Here is a 17,159-nt window from a genome sequence, read left to right as displayed (position 1 = left end):
TTTTGTTTGTGTAATTTGTAAGATTTGATCAGATGTGCTGTGGCAAAGTTATTTGTTTTGCATGCTATGCTAAGGAGATTACCCCAGGATGTCACGTATAGCTGTCAAGGAATCGAACCATAAAATAAAAACCTAGTTCCACTGAGAAGCGTGTAATAAATGAGAGAAATGATTAAGAGTCAGCAATGCTAACTTATCTGATGCCCTGAGTTTCCTTTGAAGCAGAGAACAGTAGTACTTAGGGACTAAGGAAGTTCTAGGGACCAATATATTACTGTTAGTGTGATTGATATTTTCCTGGTACACTTATCCTAAGAAATTCTGTCTGGTTCAGCTTTTTCAAGCAAAGCATAAATTCCGACACTGAGAGAATTTTAGATGTTGAAGGAGAGAGGACGGTAGATCAGACTGTCAGGACATCACCAGACTCTGAAGGCATCACACCACAGTACCTGTCACCACATTGCCCCACTCACCCACCATACTGCTCCCTGGTAGATCACACCACATTTCCACTCCTCTTCAAGGGAAGGTGCAGGGCTTTTAGTTCTTACTCCTGCTGAGTTCAAGACAGGACAAGCTTTCCCTCATAAATCGGGGCTTATGAATTGTGTTTTAGCTGCTCATTATCAAGTGACTACGAACCATTTACTGGAAATATCCTAGGCTTGGAAATCCTTTCCATGTCAAGCAGTAATTAATGGCCATTTTCACAGAATACATGTGTATCTGTGTCACCTGGGTGATAATTTGTATTTTATGCATTTTTCCTCTCTCATTTGTCATACTAATAGAAATAAATGGAAGGGCTGGTTATAAATCATGCAAAGCTTGTGGATAAAATATAAACAGATTCTGGCAATCAACTCTGGCGTTCAAGGCCAGAGATGATCACAGAACTGTCTTACCTTCATTAGTCAGATGTAGGAAACAGTGAAAAATAATCCATTGGGTTACACCTCTGGGGCCAACAGTTGCAGCTTTTCAGAAAGAAAAAACTAAGCACCTTGGTTGTGCCAACTCATTTATCCCAGTAACATGTGATGCTAAAAGTTTCTGATATCTGCTGTGAGAATGGAAGGAATTGTGGCTAAAAGCACATAGGTGAGGAAAGGAGGCAATTGCAAATGAAATTTAAATTTTTGTTTCCCTCCTCTCTCTCTTTTGATTCAAGGTCCTGCTCTGTATAACATATACCTCCACATTTGAGCTGAATGGGAGCTCAGTGTTGAAGATTGCTGAGGTAAGTGCCTCTGTCATACCAGTGTTGGTGTCACTTAGTGTTTCCCCACTAGCTATTGTGTGTCTTCCATGTGTATCCTGAAACTGAAGTAGTCCAAATCATAATTGCCATCTTAAGGACTGATATTACCTTATGTCTGGTATGAAGAAATAGCTGCAAAATGGACATAGCTGATGGGCTTGCATGAGAAGGCACACTTTTGGAAACTGACCGACAGTTGTATACTACAGCACTGCATGTTCAGTATTCCTTATGTTTATTTTGATTTGCATTTTGCAATAGAAAAAATTTTCTTGAGTTCTCTATAACAGCACTGTGCTGGTGCAACTCTAAAACTACTGAATCTTCATCAAGAGAGGTGCATAGGCTATAAAGTGCTTTGTCAGCACAAATGCTTCAATATGCCTTGTTAGCCTTGTGTTTGTCTTTTTCCTAATGCTTCCAGGTAAAGAATTCATTACCACTCTAGATATATGGTGGTGTCCTGGTGGTACTAGTCATTCTTCTCCTTTTTTTTTTTTTCCCATTAGTTTTTAGTCTGAATTAAGTTATAAGGTAGCTTTGGTTGTAGAAAAATAAACGTGCAGATCTATTAAGTGAGTATTTCTGCATAATATATTTTTAGTACAGTGTGTAGCAAGCCACTGGACTGTTTATTCAGGTTAGAGAAAATGCACAGGAACACTTAATCCTCCTGCACAGCACACATATATGCAGAATGTGTTCTAAAATTATATTGTTAATGTGGTGTAGGGCAGAGCTAATGCCCGTGGAGCAATGTAAGGGTTATATACGTGTCCTTGTGGTCTTCATGTACCATTTCCTTACTCCCAACATATGTGTTAACTGTTCTTTTTTAAAAAAAAGCTCATCAGTCCCTAGCATTGCCATATTTCATCCTTGACTATGGCTAGGGACCCCTTATTCTTTAAAATACTTCTTTGGAAACTCCAGGTGGAATTAATGTATGTAAACACTTAGAGATGTGTTCCTCCTCTTTTTTTTTTTGGGGTGGGGGGGGGGGGGAGAGATTTTTTACTTTAAAAAGGAAAATAAAATTCTAATGTGCAACTGGATGAACTGAGCTGAACTGGTATGTAGAACCAGCTACAACTTCTTAAGTTTTACTAAACCCTCTTTTCATTAATGCACCACACCAAAAAAATACAGATAGTTTCCCCTCCTGCAGTTTTTCTCAGCAAACTTTCTAACATGCAGAGCAAAAACTGATGAATTCAGCTTAACACATCTCTGTCGTAGGTAAAGAGCTCTAGGTTAGACAAAATACATGCTGGGAAAAACATTTAATGGCTCTAAACCCTTCAGATTTCAGCCTTTAAGAGTAGTGACTGAGTTTACGGAAAAATGATCCATTAGTCATGCTCCATGTGCTATAAGCTTTATCAAAAAAACATATTTTCTGTTCTCTCTGTAAATTTGAATAACAATAGGCTTGCTATTCGTTTAAAGTATCCTGAAAATATTTTTCCATAGATTGGAATTAAACCCTGCTGTTGTTGGTAGTTGCACTTCACTTCCCAGAAGGCTAGCCAGGCTCTTAAAAACCCTTGCTAGTATAGTGGTATAAGTTAGCACAATGGTAGTTTCTTTTTTCTTTTAAAATGAGCAGGATCCCTGATGGGGGCTGATGAGATCAGCCACTGAAACAAACAGAACTTTTATTTCCTTCAGGGAATTATAATAAACTGTAGTGCAGTCACATACGTTTTTATTCAGTGTGTTTGGAGGTACAGCTGTTTTCCCCACACTCCTTGAGAAAATACTGTCTCAGTGAATGCCTAGCTCTTTCTAATTAGCAAATCCCACCAAGCACATATATGCTTCCTTGGGTTCCTCCCAATCAGGTTTTAGGTAAGATAAAGGCTTTAACTGTTGGACTCAATACTGCTTTCTATCTGAATTCTGCAAGGTGTAAGCAGTAGGAAACAGAAAATGATTTCAGAGTTCAGCATTTGCTTAACCTCAGTATTTATTGTTCCGGCTTGCTCTAATGGAAAGGTGGCAGAAAGGAGCTCTATGCTCCAGTGCCCCTGCTGTTTGGCATTTCTTTCCAAGTCCCTTACTTCTCCTCGCCTGCCCTCTGTAGCAAAGTGGGAGCCACTGCAGAATTGGAAAGGTGCTGCCTGCACATGGAACTGAACTCCCTCTGGGGACTCCCTGTGAAAAGCAAGTCTCAATTCATGTATATAAAATATCGGCACCTCAAATCTTACTGAATACTATCAGTCTCAAATTAATGAAGCAACAAGAAGAGTACTGTGTTATGTGGCTGAAGTATTAATAGTACTGAAAACGGACTAGATCTTGCTGTGTGCAACTTCTCATGCTTGCCTGGACCCCTGCAAGAAAGTTTAGTCGTGTTCTGACTGTTGTTTGGTTTTATGTGTGTATTTGTTGCTCCCATCTACCATTTGTAAGTTTGCTTTGTTTGACTCTGTTGTTTCATTGGCTAACCCCTCTGTGTTTTGCTCGTAGTTGTGCTTTGCATGCCATAGAGCTGGAAGTCCCCGAATGCATGAAATGATCAAAATGTCCATTGCATACCTCCTTGGGGCCCTGAGCTCTCGAATTTTTACTGGTGCTTCTTCATCAATGGCTTTTCAAAAGGTACCTTGCCCAGCCGTTTTAGAACAGAGGCCTTCTGTAAGATCAGAGCTCAGCTGAACAGTACTGTTGCTCATCAGCAGGCATGGGAAGGGGAGGGAAGAAGAAGATACCAACCACGCTCTTTCCAGAAAGTCAGCCTATCGTTGAGAATGGTATTTCATCAATTAATTCAAGAACTCTTGAAAAAGAGTTAGAGCTCCAGAGAATAATCGTGCCACTGTTGCCAGCAGCTCAGCAGCACTGCGTGGTTTGGCCTCTGCAAAGGGTTCTATGGGGTTAACGGGCTTTAGGACTTTTTGACCACTGGAGTTCAGGAGATAACTGAAAACATTTGGTCCAGGTAGTAGGAAAGTCCTTCAAAGACTTTCAGATGCAAATACACACGCTTTAGTAAATAATACTGCACACATATATGTGTGTACATATATGCTGCAGTGTTTACTAATTAATTATAGAAAAATGTGGCAAGTAGGTATATGACAGTAGCCACAACTTTTAAGAATTGGAGGGTATTTATGTTATAGATACAGGCTTGCAGAGTGGTAGTTACAAATAAGTATCTAGAAACGAACAATCAAACTAGCATTTAAATAATTATTTAAAGAATTATTTACAGTACAGTGCAAGTGCCAAACTCACTTGGGTTTGACAGAAGGAGATTTTGCCAATTCTGCCCTACCATTCCTGCAGCTGTGAGACTCCCTAACTGATGAACTGCATGCTGCTTCTCAATGCTTTTTACTCAGTTATCCATATGGCTGAAAAGTTTTTGTGTGCTAATAAAGAGTAATATGGAATAATATGGAATAATAAGGAATAATAGGGAAGGCTGACTATCTGCATGCAAGAGACCTTGGTATCTTCTTAAAAAGTGTGTTACTGGTAAGTTACAGTTCATATCTATGTATTGCTGTCTTGTTTCCTCATCAGGTTTGCATTGAGACATATGTATCTAGCTGTCACCAGCGGAGCATAAACACCGCTGTGCGGGCAACCCTCAGCCAAATGTTGAGTGACTTGACTTTACAGTTGCGACAAAAGCAAGAAAATATGGTGAGCCTTCTGGCATGAACAAATGGTTCCATCTCCATGACTGCGTACATTTTTGTTTCTCGGAGTGCAGTGTATTGTACTGGCTTATTGTGCCTTATGGATTTTATTTGAAACTTCCACAACTAAGCCCGTTTGAAAGCTTTTCTGGGCTCTGACTCGGCGCCTGCATCAGAGCAGTCTATCAGAAACGCAACTCTCGCATTGTCAGCCCTGCTTGGCTGATCTTTGTTCTCCTTCCATTAAACAAAAGAGGCTTTGTTCTGATGTCAGACTACCTTGACCTTTTTCCGTCCCATTTTTTAATTTTGTTTGCTTGTTTTCCTGAGGTTTGTTGAAATCCTTTTTGCCAGAATATTTTGTATGACAAATATTTACATAGTTCAAACCAATTCTCAACTGTTGAAAGGATAATGGAGTTTTTTATTGTTATTCTTTTTTATTGAAGATAATTCAAAGGAATACTTTGTCTGTCTGCATGGTTGTTACCAAGAAGTTCTATTTATTGGATTATTAAAATCCATGAGAGCTGTTTGAATGAAATCCTGCACATCATCAGCAAAACTGTAAATGTTCTGAGCACATGAAATGGCATCGGCTTCTTACAGTTGTTCATGCGTCTTTGTGTATAATCAAAAAGGTTCTGTTTGTAAAGGCCAATTACTGTTTCACAGAATCATAGAATATCCCGAGTTGGAAGGGACCCATAAGGATCATTGAGTCCAACTCTTGGCACCACACAGGGTTTTATTGTTTATGCTTATTAGGAAACTTTAAGGACTGTATTTGTACAGATTATTTTCCTTACACCTGTTTTGGCTAAAGGTGACCACTTCTATTTTACATTGCTAGACTAGACTATTTTTATCCTAATGAGCACCTGCAGAATGGAATTCATAGATTTACTTAAATTTATCCTTTCTCTATGCTAAGTAGGTTCATTTTACTAGATGAAACTTTTAGAAAAAAAAGAAAACGGTAGTTTTGAAATTTCAGTTTGGGTTTGAAAATTGAATTTTGTTAGTTTTGTTCTTAACTTCAGAGTAAATGAAAGTATGTGATAGCTGCATTTAGTCCCTTGCAGTGTGTTGTTGATGTTTGAGAGACGAATTTGGCTTGAACCTTTTGTGCATTGATAAGAGGAGTCCTGTACCACAGCTGAACCAAATGATGTAAGAGGTTGTTTCTATTTCCGGATTGCCATTAATCGTGTTGGCACTGTAATGTCAGTGATGAAGGTGTGATAAACGCTCCAATACTTAAATTACTTTGATTTCTAAGCACTGTGTGAAATCTAGACCATACTTTCCTCTCAGTTGTTTTCAATGGTACCTAAATGTCTACTTATTGCTGTGTACTCCTAATAAATCCCTTAAGGACTTAGAGATCCTAGTTTAGCTAAATGAGATGTGAGTTTCTTAAATCTAAATGTTTAAACAGATCTTTAGGTACTTTTGAAAATACTATGCAAAAGCTTCACTTAAAAAAAACAGGTAGAGGGCATGGGTTTGTTAAGAAAGCACTGTTTTTACAGTGCTTTTTCTATTACGTGCACTGATTATATGACATTTGTCTTTCCTCAACAGACAATTGAAAACAATGATGCCCTGCAGAAATTCAAGAGTCAAGGTATCTACCACTTTTTTAGTGATTCCTTCCAATTCAGCTTTTTTAATCCTCTCTTTACTTTCATCAGAACACTGCTGTTGATATCACAGAATTTCTTCTTAAGGATTTCTTACCTTCTCCATAGCTTCACGTTGTCTGTGTTACCTGGGATAAGAACTGAGACAGCCGTGTTACCTCCTGATACTTCAGTTGTGTCTTCACTTCAACCGTGTTAACATCATTGTACTCAATATAGTAATAAATGATTGCATCAAGGCACTAACTTCCATAATTAAGGTGTTTCAGTGCTCTGGAGAAAGATTTATTAAGTGGATTCCTAAATTGAAGCAGATTCTTAGAGTAGGGTGTAGAATCTGGAAATGACTGTGTTACTGTATTTCAGGCCAGAGATAGGGTTTTTGTAATGGCAGCTTCTGAAAGCGCATCACTAGCAAAGGTGTGTTCGCACTTGCCAAACAATTATTTTATAACAGAATTTTTTCTTTTACTCCCATTCTGGCTTAACATCCACCATTTTCCTTGATTGTTTAAAATATTCCCTGCTTTTCATCTTCTCTGAGGGATTTCTGTGGGAGAACTTGTGTGGATGGAGGCTAAAATCTTGGAAGTGCACAACTATCCTCTGTGTAGCAGAGACAAACTGTGTGGAGAGATGCAGATATTTTTAGCTGCCACACAGAAGTACTGGAGCAAGTCCTTTATTATTATTTATATATTATTTTTATTTTTTTTATTATTTATTATTGCTTATTTTATTATCTTAATTGGATTTCAGCTAACCTTCTGTAAATGCATGTAAGCAATCAATGCTCTCTCTGGATTTAAGACTACTGGTTTCTCATTGTACAGAGATCATTTTCCAGTCTAGGACTTTTCCTGCTGTATCTCGTCTAAATTTTGACAGCCCTGCTCATTATTTAGAAGCTCCAACCAACTTTGAAAGTCCATGCAGTGAATTGAGGTTGCAGTCCAGCTACACATATGTAATGCCTCTGATCTTTGTCCTTTTTGGAGGTACTTCAGCTGAGTCTCTTTGTGATGATGTTGTATCTGTCCTCACTGTGCTCTGTGAGAAGCTCCAGTCTGTCATAAAGTGAGTTCTTTCAGTTTATAATTTGAATTTGTTACTTGGAGAGTTTCACTGATACATGTGATTATCCTGTTGTAGTTCTGGGATTACGGAGCAAAACTGTGATTAAATGAAGTGTTTGTTAGAAGAAGTATTGTTCATCATGCATTAATTTAATCCTCACTTGAGATGAGATACTAATTTGCTTTCTTTGTGCTTTAAAGAGCCTCCAAGTAAATCTACTCTCTAAGTAACTTCTATACAGTAGTGAAATGCTTGTCAAAGGAGAAGTCTTCTTTTCTGGCTAGCTGGGTGTCATGAAAACAATCATTGTAGAGAGAACAATTAAAAGAGACGTGGAAAAACATAATAGCAGTTATTAATATGCAGAATGAATTAATATGTCCTTCTTGGAAAGGCAGCATTTATCAGATTGAAATAATTTGCATTACCAAAAGCATTCCTTACATTTAGAAATCTCATACACTCTACCTAAAAATGCATGAGCCTAACTTTTAAAATGTGATTATTATGTGCAGGAATAGGATGTTACATTGCATTAAAATACTAGAGTCCCTTGTTGGTAAATACTTACTGATGCATTAAGAATTACTTCCTGTGGCATTCTAGCATTGCTTGACTAAATGTCTGTTAAGAAATGAGCCAGAAAAAGAAAGCATTAAGTGATACAGGATAGAGAAAAACAACCAAAAGCAATGCAACCATACGAAAACTATTTAAAGAATGTAAATATAGCAAACTAGATTTCTTTTTTTTTTTGCAAATTTAAGGGGAAAAACAAGTTCATACTTGACAGCATTGTTTCTATGTCAGTAAAATAAAACTAACTTGCTGCTGCTGCCAGTTGCAAAGAATATTATCTGAATGCTAGTGAAAAAAGTGATCAGAAACTATTTTACATTTAGCACCACACTGTCTCCTTGGTTGGACCACCAGGCTCTGTATGTCTCTGAAAGCAGCCTGTGAGGAACTCAGGGAAAGGAGAAAAATAAAGAATAAGCATATGCTGATGCATCCTTTTATTTCTTATTTTATTTTTTACCTTTTTCAGGAGAATTTTGGCTTAGGAACTACTTGAGCTGAAGTCTGTACAAACATGTTTGTGTGCTATTCTTCTCTAGACTTTTCTCCCATAAGCATTTTTTTGCTTAATTACACCATAATTACAGCATGATTTGAAAGGGACAAGTGCCTCACTTAGCACTGTTTAATTGGTATCAGCATTTAGCACTATTTAATTGGTATCAGCATTTGGGAAAGCGAAAGCATGTTTCTGAATCTTCCAAAGGAACTTTCTTTTAAGTTGTGTGCATGGTTACAGGGCAATAAAATGAAACCTTCAAAAGTGTGTAGCTAAAAATAATGGCAAAAACAGCTGAAAGATTCATCCTTTGTATCAAACTGTAATTTTGCCCATAAGTTAAGCTGTAAACATCTATAATCTGGTCAGTATTGTCCACCAAATGATAATAACTTTGAATTACTGTATGTGCAATAACAAAACTAAACTGACTGACAGGATATGTCAAAATCACCAGAAGTCTTTTAAAAAGTTACCTGCAATCCCCCATCCTCGTAAAACTGTACTAAATTAGAACTGATTTAGACATGTTGTTGGTAAAGCACAATAAGAAATTTATAGGACTTACAAAAACTCACTCATCCATGATTTACTTCATGCTTGTACCTAGACTGTTAGCATCTCTATGAGTAGAGTACAGTGAAGGATTCTGACCAAATCTGAGGGGAATAAATTTAATGAGGCTTGTTAAAGAACTAACTTCATGAATGAAAAGTCTTTATTTCTTTCAAGGCCAGTTTTGGTACCTCCTTCAAAAGACCTTGCTGGCAGCAGCTAATACTCCTTTCTAACCTCCAGGTCAGTGAAGTGAGGTTTTGGTACACCATCCAGCCTGTTCTAGTTTCTTAGTCTGAAGATTATTTTAATTCTCTCTTCTAAATTTCAAGCTTATTAAAAATTTATTTTGTGGGAGGCACAGTATGAGTGATGAGAAATTGTTCAGGGAGCTGAAATTTGTCTCAGGACCACTGGTGATTGCGGTGACTCTGGAATTTGTGGCAGCAGTGATGTAAACCTATTAGCTACACTGAGTTGTGCAGGAGTGCAATATTAATTTCTTACCACAACATTTTGGTAGTAAGAGGGATCAAAGCAATCAGGAATGTAGGATGCCCTGTGCATGCTCATGCAAGTATCAATTGAAAGATGTTGATAATATGCATTAAGACATATTGTAAAAAAAGCTGTCAGGAAAGAAGGCAATTGTAACTGAAAGACATGCATCTGTGCTGATAGGTATGGACTGTTGTGAAGAAAAGGCTATCACCTCAAGAAAAGATACCAGCCAGCAGTTTTAAGCCCTCCATAGCTCAGAGTTAGAAATCTAGCTTCAACTTCAGGATTCATTATTTTTGATATGGAATGTGAAATGTACGCTGTTCTACTTGGATGAAAAATCTTCGAGGTGAACGGAAGGCGTTGAGGCAGACAGTGACAGAAAGCAGACATTTCTCGTTCCTTAATTTCATTTAAGATAAATCCATTCTTTACAGCTTTCTTTACCTACTGTCGTGCATCATAAAATACATTTCTCCAGCTCTCATCTTGGACCAAAAAAGCATGGAGAGAAGCATTTCTTTTTAGAAATGGAAATCAGAATGTGAGTGCAATTGGCATGGGAAGCTACCTTCATATGGCAGACCTCAGATTTGTTTGTCTCCTGAATCCTGCAGCTAATTCTGAGAATAGGTACAAGTACATTGCACATTGCAAGCACGTTGATTCCAAGTGACCACAGAATCTTTCACACTCTTCCTATTGAGGCTCACTTTGTGCTTAATTTATACAGAGTAACTGACAAGGCCCTGAAAGGTGGCCATGTGATCATATAACTTTCTGTCTATGGACATTGACTTGTGACCATTATTGGTTGTCATCAAGAAAACAGAAAAAATAACCAGAAGAGAGCAGCCTAAACACCTTTCAAATTACCTGAAGAAGCTGTCTAATATTCCAACATCTTCTGGTTGTCTCCTTTTCCTCTGTTTAAGGGTTCCTTCTACCTCAAGTTTTCAGATTGAATTTGAAAAATTATTGTGATTTTTCTCATCTTCTGTCACATAGATTTCTTGTTATTCACTCTGAAATTTGATGATTTAAATCTATTTTCTTTACATTATGTACAAAAAGTAATAGATTGCTGCACATGATCAGTACAAAATAAACAGGGTGATAAAGGTGATCACACCATTCTAAGTCCATAGGAAAAAGCAAAATAAATCACTGCTATAAATTGTGGTGTAATTTTCAAGTGAACTAATGTAGTTACTTTAAATTAAATAATCTTTGTTTCAATGTGACATGAATGTCATATTTTCTCTTTGCCAGTGACAATCGACAACTTCAGCTTCTGTATTTGGAGTGCATCCTCTCCATGTTAAATAGCTCTTCTCCAAGCATGCACCAGCACAAAGGATTCACTGATCTCATATGGTGAGTAGATCTGAAGAGTAATACAAATACTCAGTTTATAAGTATAAAAGGGCCTTTTCCCAACACCATCCATGCAAACAAACCTGTAATAAATCACCAAATGTGAGCAGAGCTCTCTGTTGACCTACTATCAGTTCATTCTGTGCCTCATACAAGATTTCGTAGGACCTCAAGGTCAGCTAGCACATTAAATCCTGTAGTGAACTGTCACTGTCATGAAATCTAACATATTCACACAGAACAGAAAATCTCATACACTTTCTGCAATAGTTTGGGAGTCATATGGCATTAAATGCACAATTATTCTGCTTAGTAGGATGAGATGCTATAGAGATCCTGGTCCAGTGTGATAATAAAGGAAGGTAAGCAGAATCACTGTCAGATGGTGTGCTGGAGAACAAAAATACTAGTGACCTGTATTGTATAAGGGCTCAGGTAAAATGGTCTTTATGGTACTTCCACTTTATCAAGAAATCCTCTTTAGTATGCTTCACCAGAAAGACTTGATGTCTTTAATGTTTACTTCTACCTGTAGATTGTTTGGTGCCATCACCTCAGAGTGCCTGAAATTATCCTTGTCTTTTTGTTTGCAACAGTGCTTTTTTATAGCTTGTAGATAATTAAGTCATAACAATAAAGCCAGAATGTAAAGCCCATATCAAGTCCATGTCCATCCTCTGATCTTGCAGGTGACTGTTAGAAAAAGGTGTATGGGACTGCTAATGGCAAATGTGTTTCTTGTACTTCTACCCTGTTATTTTGAAACTGAATTGGGCTCTGGCCCAATTTTAAAGATGTAGTGTATAGGAGCACTTACAGCTGTCGCAGAAAAAAATCAGATAACCTGATTCTTAGTGGCTGCAGGTCTGGGAGGTCTTCCAGGCTGATAACACTTGGCAACGTTGCATGGGGACCCTGTCCTGAAGCCTCTGGGAGCTCCAATGTAATAGCAGCATTCTCTCTTCCATGGCAAGCCCATTTCAGAAGATTCTCCTCATGAATTTCACCCAACATTTGTTTATGCTTATGTGACTGTTTGTGGGGCCATCCCAAAAACACTTCCTGTTTTGTTTTAAATTTGTTATTTTACACTACGGTTTACACTACAAATCTACAGGTATTTGTATTCGTATATGCTTATCATGAGGACAAGCCATGAGGGTCAGGACTTTTTAAGCAATCTGTTCTTATGCCTGCTCTGAGACAGGCACCTTTCTTAAGGAGTGTATTAATATATTTTGGAATGTACCTAATTGGGTACATTTTAAAGAAATGGATTAAGCAGATATTCCATAAGACATGGGATATCAGATGCCTGATTGAATACTGGTTTTCTTACTGTGACTTCAGGAGGCTAAGCTGTTTTAGCAAGCACTTTAAGAGAAGCAATGAAAGTTCTGGGCAGCATGAAAATCTTGGGAAATAAGATGTACGTACCTACGAAGATGTGTCTCTTTTTATGGTGAAGCATTACTTGTCATCGAGTGCCTGCTGTAGGTGCCAGCTGAACAACCTCTGAGGCATGTGGGGGAAAATTGGGTTTGGGATTGCATTCTCATACAGCACTTGGATTTTTAAATTAGGGCATTAAAGTAAAATGGCGAGTGCATGAGGGCAAAGCTGAAATAACAGCTAGTTGAGCAAAGTGCTGAGTAGATTTTGGCTCCGGTTCCACCGTGTTGGTGAGGAGAAATGATCTGCTGGTGTGGAATCACTTGAGTGCTCCTGCAGAAAGACAATTTAAGGAAGGGTGATGTGGTTAGTGGCATGTGAGGAGTTACAGTGCACGCTTTGAGTTTCTGTAGAGGGCTTTCATTATGTTCCCAAAGGCCATCAAAACAGAGGCTCACAACTAAGGGTGCTTACTAAAATACTTGCCATGTTCAGGTCAGTTATGGAACGTAAAGCCTTCTAGTTAACAGAGGTTGTGTTTCATTTGGTCAGTTTTGTTTTTTTTTAAGTTCCCAATTGGACAGAAGAAAATACACTTGGCAGCAGCAATCAAGCGTTCCTACCTTGAAGTAGGTTGCAGCCAATTAAAGAGGCAGGTATGCTATCCTGTGAAGGACAGCATGGTGCAGTTATGACCTTGCAAAATCGGTATCGTGTTTATAAAGCACCCAAAAGTATTTCCATACATACTAGTATGCTGATGCTTGGGAGATTAAAAGAGCCTGGCACAGTTTGTTATTCAGTCTAACCACTGCTGTTGACTGATCATTAAAACAAGAGTGTGTATCTCATTTAACTGTGGGTTATTTTCAGTCTGTTCCTGTGAGGTTTTTTTACAGTTACCATCTGCTGCTTTTTCTCTTTTTCTCAGGAAGCAGCTGTGTCCAGCCTTAGTAGTAATCCTGGGAAACCCGATCCACGACAAAACCATCACCTCTGCCCACAGCAGCATCTGTCTTGAGGCAGATTCGCCTTCCTCAGGGGTCTCTGATCACGGCCGGGGTTCGGGCTGTTCATCCACAGCCCCTGCCCTTAGCGGGCCTGTTGCACGGACCATCTACTACATTGCAGCCGAACTGGTTCGGCTGGTGGGGTCGGTGGAATCCATGAAGCCCGTGCTGCAGTCTCTGTATCACCGCATACTGCTTTACCCGCCGCCTCAGCACCGAGTAGAAGCCATCAAAATCATGAAAGAGGTAGGATAATCGCAGGTGCAAATCCAGGCAAATAGAGCAAAATTTTTAAATGGTAAACGTTGCTGAGATGTGCATACCTGTCCATTCCATACTTTAGCACTAGGGATGTTGAAATTGCCCTTTCCGAGCACAGCTCTTACGTCAAAGCCACTCTGACAAATATTTTTAGTTTTACAAGTCATAATAGCTATATTTGTCTCCATAATGCAAGCTGCTATGGCAACTCTGTCAGTGTTCATGCTGTGGTACTGCATGGAGGAGGTCTTTATCACTGAGTCATGACTGCTCTTTTGGATGAGATACAGTGTAGTGATCCTCTTCTCAACTTCTTTGGCATCTTTCCCCACTCTCTGTTCCCTCTAGAAGGAGACACTCATCCTCACAGTATAGTATTCTGGACATTAAGTTGAACACATGCTTTGATTATGTGTCAGGTTTTTGAAATGCTGTTTCTTTGAGCTGTATTACAATAGCTGGAATGTCTCAAGTGGCCATGCCAAGACCAGTCCTTCCTGGCCTGTCACCCAATATCTGTGACAGCATGTGTGAGACCTCTTTGAGCAGCAGCTGAAATCCTGGGCTTTTCCATTTCACATGAGCAGCATTTTTCTCGTGCTGTGGAATGCAAAGCAGCTTACATAATTTGATGAACAGCAGTCTTTTTTAGATTTTTGCTGTAGCTGTGCATAGATAAGCTGTTATGCATCTGAAGATCTCTCCTAACACCACACAGCCACCCACTGGGTTGCTGTCTGAACTCACAGTCATTCTGGCAGTTGCTTTCCTCTAATTTTAAACAATAGCAATATGACAATCTGCATTACATTTTCAGGAAGTTTTAGGAAAATATTAGCTAATGTTTTTCTCTGCAGGATATGTTGTCTCTTTCTGCTCGTTAATGTGCTCCTTCCCTGTATGTCCTGGTTGGCATTAACAGGACTTGCCACCCAGCAGGGTTGGGTCAGAAGGAATCACTTCATGTATTTTTGCATGACTACCATTTTGTAACTGGGTGACTGAAGAGCAAGGCTCTCTTCAGTATATAATATAAAATAATGCAAGATACTTGCTCTGTATTTAGGCATAGAGAATGTCTTGTGTGCAGTTCAGTTGAAACATATTCAATCAAAAATGTAAAGCGCTGGAGAACATTTTGTGTGTGATTCATGTTGCATATGCTGTTTTTCTCTATCTGTATTTCTCCTTTTAAAAAGAGGAAGGATACCTTTAATATATAGAACATTAGTGTGCTGTTTTCTTTTGCTGAGAGAATTTACTGTACTGCTACTTCAGGTTCCAGGACTTGACAGAATTATGACTCATTATATTTAAAAAATGCTTAAATCACCTTCTAGTAACTTCTGCTTTATTACCTTTCAGATACTTGGCAGTCCTCGGAGGCTTTGTGATTTGGCAGGGCCCTGCTCTTCTGAGTCAGAATCCAGGAAGAGGTCTATTTCTAAAAGGAAGTCCCATCTGGATCTTCTCAAGCTGTATGCTTTGTTTCCTCTTTTAGCCTCTTCTCTCTTAAATGTGTGCACACATGACAGTTAAACAGTTGTACCTTCTGAAGCATATCCAAAAATTAGCCAGGGTTAAATAAGCTGTGAAAATACGAGATGAGTAAAAGCTTTCACTGGTTTGAAGTGAGTCTGGGCCTGTTTGTAAAGCCATAGGCAACCACCTTGGGGAGTTTACCAGAATACCCTGTAATAAATTGCTTAACAGCTGGAAACTCTTGGTTTTGGGAACTAACCTTTCAATGCTTATTTGGAAGTACTGAGGTCAAAAAAGTTGATCCAAATTTAAATGTCAGATTGGGCAAAAAGCATTCTCAGTCCTTTTAAAGAATATATCTTGTCAATAAGATCATTTTCAAGACACAGGTGGCTTTATATTTAGCTTCAATTGGGTGTTTTTTTTTTCCAGTGTAAGGTCTTGTCTGTAAGGGAAAATACGCTGTGCATGCTGGTACAAATGTACAGTAACTATTTGTTTGGTTGTCAGTCCCTTTACAGAATGGCCATGTCCACCTGGGAGATGTAATTATTTGTGTAGTACTAGTTATCTTCCTCAAAAGTAGACTTACAGGATAATTTAAATTCTTTTTTTTTTTTGAGGGATGATGTTGGATGACTGCAATGAGCTCACTATATATGCTGCATCTCTTAGAAAATCTGGTCTCTGTTTTAATTGTAGTATCATGGATGGGATGACAGAAGCATGCATCAAGGGTGGTATTGAAGCATGTTATGCTTCAGTGTCGTGTGTATTTGCCTTGCTCGGAGCATTGGATGAGCTAAGCCAAGGCAGGGGCCTTAGTGAGGAGCAGGTCCATCTGCTCCTACGGCGCCAAGAAGAACTGAAGGATGGGACTGAGACGAGCAGGGACTCCATGGAGATCAATGATGCTGACTTTCGGTGGCAGAGGCGCATCCTGTCCTCAGAAAATCCTGCCTGGGAATCAGGAAATGAGAAGAGTCCTGATATTAGCATTAGTGTTACCACAGACACTGGTCAGACCACTTTGGAAGGGGATATGGGACAGACAACTCCAGAGGATAATCCAGAAAGTCAAAAAAACTCGCTGTCATCTCCAGCTGGACATGAAAGCAAAGAGATTCATTACAGAGAACCAGAGTCAGAAACCATTGACCAGCCAGATGTTGTTCAGAGAAGCCACACCATAGTCTATCCAGATATAACTAACTTCTTATCAGTGGACTGCAAGACCCGGTCCTATGGATCCAGATACAGTGAAAGTAACTTCAGTGTTGATGACCAAGATCTTTCTAGGACTGAGTTTGATTCATGTGATCAGTATTCCATGGCAGCAGAGAAGGACTCTGGCCGGTCGGATGTTTCAGACATAGGCTCTGACAATTGCTCCCTGGCCGATGAGGAGCAGACACCACGGGACTGTCCAGGTCACAAGTCCTTACGCAGTGCTGCTCTCTCTCTGAAATTGCTGAAAAACCAGGAAGCAGACCAGCACAGTGCACGGCTGTTCATCCAGTCACTTGAAGCTCTTCTTCCTCGGCTTATAGCTCTCCCCAGCATAGAGGAGGTAGACGGAGCACTGCAGAGCTTCTCTTCAACTTTCTGCTCAGGTTTGCAAGCAAATATTTACTGTCTAACCAATATGCACACTGTAACATCACTGTACACAGATTCTCTTGTAGGAGTTCATCTTCAGAGAACATATTCAGAATAACGTGGTTTGTGCTCTACAAAGCACATTGCTCTACAACAGCATATTTCATTTAGGGCGAAGCAAATTGAATATGCAGATGATGATTCAAAGGGAGGTCAATCCACTCTTAGAAGACTCTGGATTATGTCCTCGGTTGAAAAATC

The 17,159-nt window shown here is 39.1% G+C and overlaps 1 protein-coding gene across 7 annotated transcripts in view; it reads left to right on the top strand.

Moving 5' to 3' along the window:
* ARFGEF3 (ARFGEF family member 3) overlaps positions 1 to 17,159 on the top strand; it is a 95,288-nt gene that overhangs the window by 37,474 nt on the left and 40,655 nt on the right. For 4 of the 7 annotated variants that reach the window (XM_080586232.1, XM_080586235.1, XM_080586231.1 and 1 more), the window contains 9 exons: positions 1,175 to 1,243; positions 3,740 to 3,871; positions 4,802 to 4,924; positions 6,508 to 6,550; positions 7,565 to 7,643; positions 11,050 to 11,154; positions 13,478 to 13,802; positions 15,183 to 15,295; positions 16,002 to 16,912. In XM_080586232.1, the coding sequence (XP_080442358.1) occupies positions 1,175 to 1,243; positions 3,740 to 3,871; positions 4,802 to 4,924; positions 6,508 to 6,550; positions 7,565 to 7,643; positions 11,050 to 11,154; positions 13,478 to 13,802; positions 15,183 to 15,295; positions 16,002 to 16,912 (1,900 nt within the window). The remainder of the gene's footprint in view (positions 1 to 1,174; positions 1,244 to 3,739; positions 3,872 to 4,801; positions 4,925 to 6,507; positions 6,551 to 7,564; positions 7,644 to 11,049; positions 11,155 to 13,477; positions 13,803 to 15,182; positions 15,296 to 16,001; positions 16,913 to 17,159) is intronic. The other 3 variants (XM_080586236.1, XM_080586234.1, XM_080586233.1) reach the window with 2 other exon arrangements.

This window comes from Anser brachyrhynchus, assembly GCF_964034855.1.
Source record: "Anser brachyrhynchus genome assembly, chromosome: 3".
NCBI classification, from domain to species: Eukaryota; Metazoa; Chordata; class Aves; order Anseriformes; family Anatidae; genus Anser; species Anser brachyrhynchus.
The sequence above is the reverse complement of the archived record's forward strand: the minus strand, read 5'-3'. Positions and strand labels throughout refer to the sequence as shown.